The 5798-nt window shown below is 38.0% G+C and overlaps 1 protein-coding gene across 3 annotated transcripts in view; it reads right to left on the minus strand.

Annotated features, from left to right (window-relative positions):
- LOC148375136 (ATP-dependent 6-phosphofructokinase, platelet type-like) overlaps positions 1-5798 on the minus strand; it is a 31835-nt gene that overhangs the window by 22807 nt on the left and 3230 nt on the right. For all 3 annotated transcript variants that reach the window (XM_088344975.1, XM_088344966.1, XM_088344984.1), the window contains exons 2-7: positions 4944-5017; positions 2376-2453; positions 2125-2314; positions 434-599; positions 326-370; positions 148-256 (exon numbers count right to left, since the gene is read on the minus strand). In XM_088344975.1, the coding sequence (XP_088201101.1) occupies positions 148-256; positions 326-370; positions 434-599; positions 2125-2314; positions 2376-2453; positions 4944-5017 (662 nt within the window). The remainder of the gene's footprint in view (positions 1-147; positions 257-325; positions 371-433; positions 600-2124; positions 2315-2375; positions 2454-4943; positions 5018-5798) is intronic.

The following is a 5798-nucleotide window of genomic DNA, read 5'->3' on the forward strand; positions in this document are numbered from 1 at the left end:
CATTGCACTACCGATCCAGCACATTATTCATACTTGGTTTTAGGACCTGTGTATTCCTAAAAACCCTAATTGGAAACCCCATCGATAAAACCTTTTGACCTCAAGTTTTGCCACAAAAGAGGACCAGAAACAGGACTGGCTTCAAACCTCAGAGAGCTTTTGGCACATGTTGTCCTCCCAACCATCTTCAGGCGGCATTTCAGGGAAAAACACCCAGTCAGCTCCACACGCCAGAGCGCTAACCAGCGCTAGGTACCTACGAGCGCACAGCCCGTCAGATTAGCGTTAGCATTTGTTTTGGTCAATCACTGTGTCTGTTGCTTACCCGCAGTGACGACCCATCACCTCCAGCACAAAGGTCCTCTGGTGGCTGCAAAGGGAACCACAAGTCACATGGCGGCGGGTGACAAAACGGTGGCATTAGCATTAGCACCTTTGAGCTGTGGTCATAATGGCGTCGACCACCTCGATGATGCGGTGCAGCGCCGAGTCGGTGCCGATGGTCATGTCGGTGCCGCAGAAGTCGTTATCGATGGAGCCAACCATTCCCACGATGTGCAAGACCGAGTTGCTTTGTGCTGCCTCCTCGCTGATGGCGCCTGCCGTTGCAATAACGTGCCCATATTCTCCTTAAGGTTTTTCATGTCCTTCAGTCATAAGAAACTCAATACGATAAAGATTTTTGTCTACTTTCTCATTAGAATTTAGTTTTTCTGAGTTGCATCGCTGGGACCTTTGAAGTTTTGAGTGCCCTCTTAGTGTACAGGGAGCGATGAGAGGACGAATGCCTACATTTTGCCCACATTCTCCAAATGGTTGTCCTTGCTAGACCAGCACAGCTAAACTAGTTTCTGTCTTTATGGTACATTTGTATCAAGTTTTTAAAGACATTACAATTTTCATCAAGGCTGTATGGTGCCGTAGATGCCCACATTCTCCGGATGGCTGTCTTTGCTATACAACTCATTTAAATGTGTATTTTTTTAGGGTATTTATAAAACTTTTTAAGTGTTTTAAGAAATCTCATTCTCATCAGGGATATAGTATATAATAGATGCCAACATTTACCAGATGTTTTTTCTCTGAATACATTACTTAAGTGGTAGAGCGCTTGCCAGGGATTGGAAAGTACCCACATCTCAATCTGGTTTTTACAAGACTAACGACTGAGTTTTTTTGTAAAGTTTGACGACACGACGGATGCCCACATTTTCTGTCAGGTAGTTCCAAGACCAACGACATACAATTGAGTTATTCGTAGTGTTACATAAAGTTTGACAAAAGGACAAATCCCACATTCTTTATCTGGTTGTAAGGTTTTACAAGGTGACGGACGTCCAGATTCTCCATCTTGTTGTTTCGAGATAACGAGATATAACTGAGTTTTTTATGAATTTTGACGAGAGCACAGTCGGCCACATTCTTCATCCGGTTGTTCCGAGACTAAGCAGATATAACAGTGTTTTTCCTAAAGTTTGACAAAGGACGGATGCCCAAAGTCTCCTTCTGGTTGTTCTAGGGTTAACAAGATATCACTGAGTTTTTGGCAAAGTTGGACGTAAGGACTTTCTTCAGGACATTCTCCAACTGGTTTTTCCAATACTAATGACATACAACTAAGTGTGTAAAGTTTTACGTGAAGACTGAAGCCCACATTGTCTATCTGGTTGTTCTAAGACATACAATTGAGTTTTTTTATCATTTTTGAGAAGAGGAGAGACGCCCACATCCCCCCCTCCGGTGGTTCCAAGTCTAACGACATTCAATTGAGTTTTTTGTTAAGTTATACGACAGGGGGGGGCACCCACAGTCTCTGTTTGATTGTTCCAAGACTGACGACAAACAGCTGGGATTTTCATAAAGATTTAGAAGTGGACGAAGGCCCACATTCTAACCTCGGTTGTTTCAAGGCTTGTAACGTACAACTAAGTTTTTATGAAGTTTGATGAGAGGACGGGCGCCCACATTCTCCACCTGGTTGTTCCGAGACTAATAAATATGCATTGCCGGGACTTCAAACTTTTTGGGCCCCTTCTCAGCATGTACGAAGCTATCAGAGAACAGACGCCCACATTTTGCCCATATTCTCCCGTTGGTTGTCCTCAAGCATCATCCCCAGCTCACCCTTGCGTTGCAACTCGTCCAGTAGTCCGCTCCACTCCTCCCGAAAGAGGTTTGCACCGGTCAGACTCCCGTCTCCACCAATGACGCAGAGGTTGGTGATGCCCTTCTCTACCAGGTGTAGCGCCGCCTGCAGGCGACCTTCGCGGGTGCGGAAGGCTTTGCAGCGGGCACTGCCGATCACCGTGCCACCCTAAGGGGGCGGAGTCAAATTTTGCATCCACCAGATTGGCCGAAAGCATTACAGCGCTCACCACTTGTAGCATGCTGGAGACGCTTTCCCATGAAGCCTCCTTGATGTTGTCGCCGCCGTCCACCATGCCCTGGTAGCCCTGAGGAACACACCAGAAGTTTTTTTGGGGCGGGGTAGGGTTTTTAAACTCCTGTTCTTTTTCTACCGGGTATCAAACTAGTTTTCATATTTCGTATTTGACCATTTTATCTCTTTAGACTAGTAATGATTTTATACGAGCAGTTTTTTTAAAAATTTGGGTTTTAAATCTGGGTTTTTAACGAAGATCTTTAAAGTAGGAATTTGGGTTTATAATTATGGTTTTAGAATGGAGGTTGGGATTTTGAACTTGGGTTAGTGTTTCATGAGTAGGATTATAAATTTCGGTTTTAAACTGGTGATGGTATTCAACTAAGGTTTTGAATAGGGATTAGGGTTTCCAACTATGGTTTTAGAATGGGGACAAGGATTTTCAATTTGGGTTTTAATTTTAAGGTTTACAGACAAAAATAGGATTTCAGACTATTGTTTTAAAGTAGGTTTTTCATTTCAAATTAGAGTTTACAACACAGGATAGGGTTTCAAACAATGGTTTTAAACCAGTTTGGGTTTCAGAAAGGGGTGTTAAACTGAAAACCGGGTTACACAATTGGGGTTTTAACTGGGGACATTATTTTCAAAGCAAGGGTTCTATTTGGGTTTGCATTAGGGTTTTACACTTGAATTTTGTTTCAAATTAAGGTTTTTCAAATAGATCAAGAGGGGTTAGGACATTAAACTACCTTTTCTTTATTGTAGACTTTGGGTTTCAAAGAAGGGTTTTTCATTCAACTACCTTTTGGCAGTTGGGTTTAAGTCACAAGTTACAGATTTGATCTTGGTGTAGGGTTTCAAACTGTGGTTTTAAACTGTGGTTTAGTGTTTGAAATGAGGGTTTTAAAGAGACAACGGGGTTATAAAATAGGGTTTTACTTGAAGATAAGGTTTCAAACTTCATTTTTCAGAATATCATTTGGATTTCAATAAGGTTTTACACTGGGGTCGTCCATCTTGCCTTAGCCGGAATAATCAAATCCGGGCATTGATTTTTCCAGAACGCTAACCAATTTACAGGCCTCGTTCAGTAAAAAGGAAAAGTTGCATGCCTTGCCAAAATAAAAGCAGGCACGAAGTGAAGGAGAGCAGCTGCATGTTTCGAATATTGAGGGAGGGAAAAAGAGAAATTAGCGAGGATCAGGATAAGCCTTAATCCCATTAGCAATTCACACGCTCTTATTCTGGAAGATTTTGGAATAATGGTGACCACAAACTGGTTTAACTCTTTGTTTTTAATTTAAAAATGTCTGTTATCAGATTGTCTTTTCAACATTTTTGATGTATTTTAACACCAAAAGTTCCATTACTTAAATAATTTTTTTTCTTGCATGCCTCCTTTTTAACATTATTATGTCGAGCTTTTTGTAAAAATAAAATAAAAAAGAAAACGTAAATAAAATCACCAAAAACCTGGAATCCCCAAAAACATACTGTAAATAAATATTCAAAAGGATCCCCAAAACAGAAAAGAAACAGCAAGAAAAATTAAGGGAAAAAAGAAAAATACGTATTTTTAAAACAATTCTAAAAATATAGGGGGAAAAACATAACAACTTCAAAATAAATACATAAATAAACAGGGAAAATACATTCTGAAAAATCTCCTTAAAATTTGAAAAACAAGAAGAAAAATCATTCAGAATAAAAACAAAAACTGGTATGAAAATCAGCTAAAAGGTAATTCGAAAGAACACCTCCCCCAATTTTCTGTTAAATAGAACTAATGAATTAAACTAACATGTTATATGTCGAAGTGTCCTTGGGCAAGACACTGAATCCATAATGCCCCTAATAAGCAGGTAAGCTGCCTTGCATAGCTGACGCTGCTATTGGTGTGTGAGTGTGTGAATGAGTAAGTGTGAAACAAATTGTAAAGCGCTTTGGGAGGTCTTCAGTGACTTGAAAAGCACTATATAAATGCAGACCATTAACATTCCATTCACAAAAAAAAAATATTTACATGTTAAAAATCGGTAAAACAATTCAGGAAAAACTAGGGGAAAAATATTCTCCCAAAACAGACCCCCCTCATCACAAAAAACACCTCCTAAACAAATAATATGAAAAAAAATCTTAAAAACTTAAAATAAATAATAAAATAAAATAAAACCCTCATAAAAAAATGGGAAAAAAGTAAAACAGAAAGGTATTCATATTCTAAAAAAATAACATAAAAACTGTGTGAAACTAGGAAAATGAAATATAACCACTTTAAAAATTTCACCCAAAAAAAATCTACAAAAATACAAAATGTGAATACAAATGTTCTCTGTTTTTTGTTTTGTTTTTCAATAGCGAGAATAAAAATCAAAACCACATATTTTGAAACGCCAAACATTCATTCCTGCTTTTCCTTTATGTATTATATTTTTTGATCAAAGTCCATTTTCTTATATTATGGCATGTTCCAATTAATCGACATCGGGACTTTTGCACCTTGTTTTCTATTTTGTGACCTTGATTTTTTTCTATTTATTTTTTTGTGTTTTCTGACCTCATGCACAAAGTAGACTTTGGCTCCCACGTAAATCCCCATGCGGACCACCGCCCGGACTGCCGCGTTCATCCCTAAGAAAAGCAGAAAATCATCATTACTTTTGATAAAATTGTAGACACCAATAAATGGAAATCAAACGTGGAAATCTTGAGAAAAATCTTGGGATGGATTTATTAACAGTGAGATGTTGAGATTTACGTGGTCCCTAGTGTGCTACGAAAGGTCCAGTTACAGAAATGAGGTCAAAAACTAAAACGTAAAAATCTTGGTGAAATAATGGGGAAAATACATAGCTAATTTAAGCAATTTATGTATAAATTGTTTTCTTTCTGCTCCATTTAATTCATTCCATTAATAATAAAAAAATATATACACATTTTTTGATAAAACATAAAAAACGAATCAAAGTATTTGAAATTTAGTATTAAGTATTTTGATTTTACTAGCAAAAAAATCCAAACTAATTGTAGTAGAAAAATGAAAATAATGCATATTCAAACTGTTTTTTAAACTGGAAAAACATCTATTGTAAAATAAGAAAATCGGTAAGCACAGTGATCTAAATTATATGATCAGGTGGTGAAAAGGACCACGTTAGTTTGTTTTGTCGTTATGTCTTAAGAAAAATAAAAGTTGAAACGATGAAACAGCGCTTCTCTTTTATGTGTGCTTAAAATAATTGCGTCGTGAATTTGCGAGTGTTGTTGTGTGTATGAACTTGGATGGGTATGGGTGTTGAATGAATTTTGTCCTTGAGTGACACCGTAGCTCTGGAAGAGGGAGACAGGTAAAAGTGAACATGCATGTGTTCCTAATTAGAAAGCTGCTTTGTTTGAGCGTGAACCACAAAAG

Source organism: Urocampus carinirostris, chromosome 1, assembly GCF_059441175.1.
Source record: "Urocampus carinirostris isolate Australia breed hairy pipefish chromosome 1, RoL_Ucar_1.0, whole genome shotgun sequence".
NCBI classification, from domain to species: domain Eukaryota; kingdom Metazoa; phylum Chordata; class Actinopteri; order Syngnathiformes; family Syngnathidae; genus Urocampus; species Urocampus carinirostris.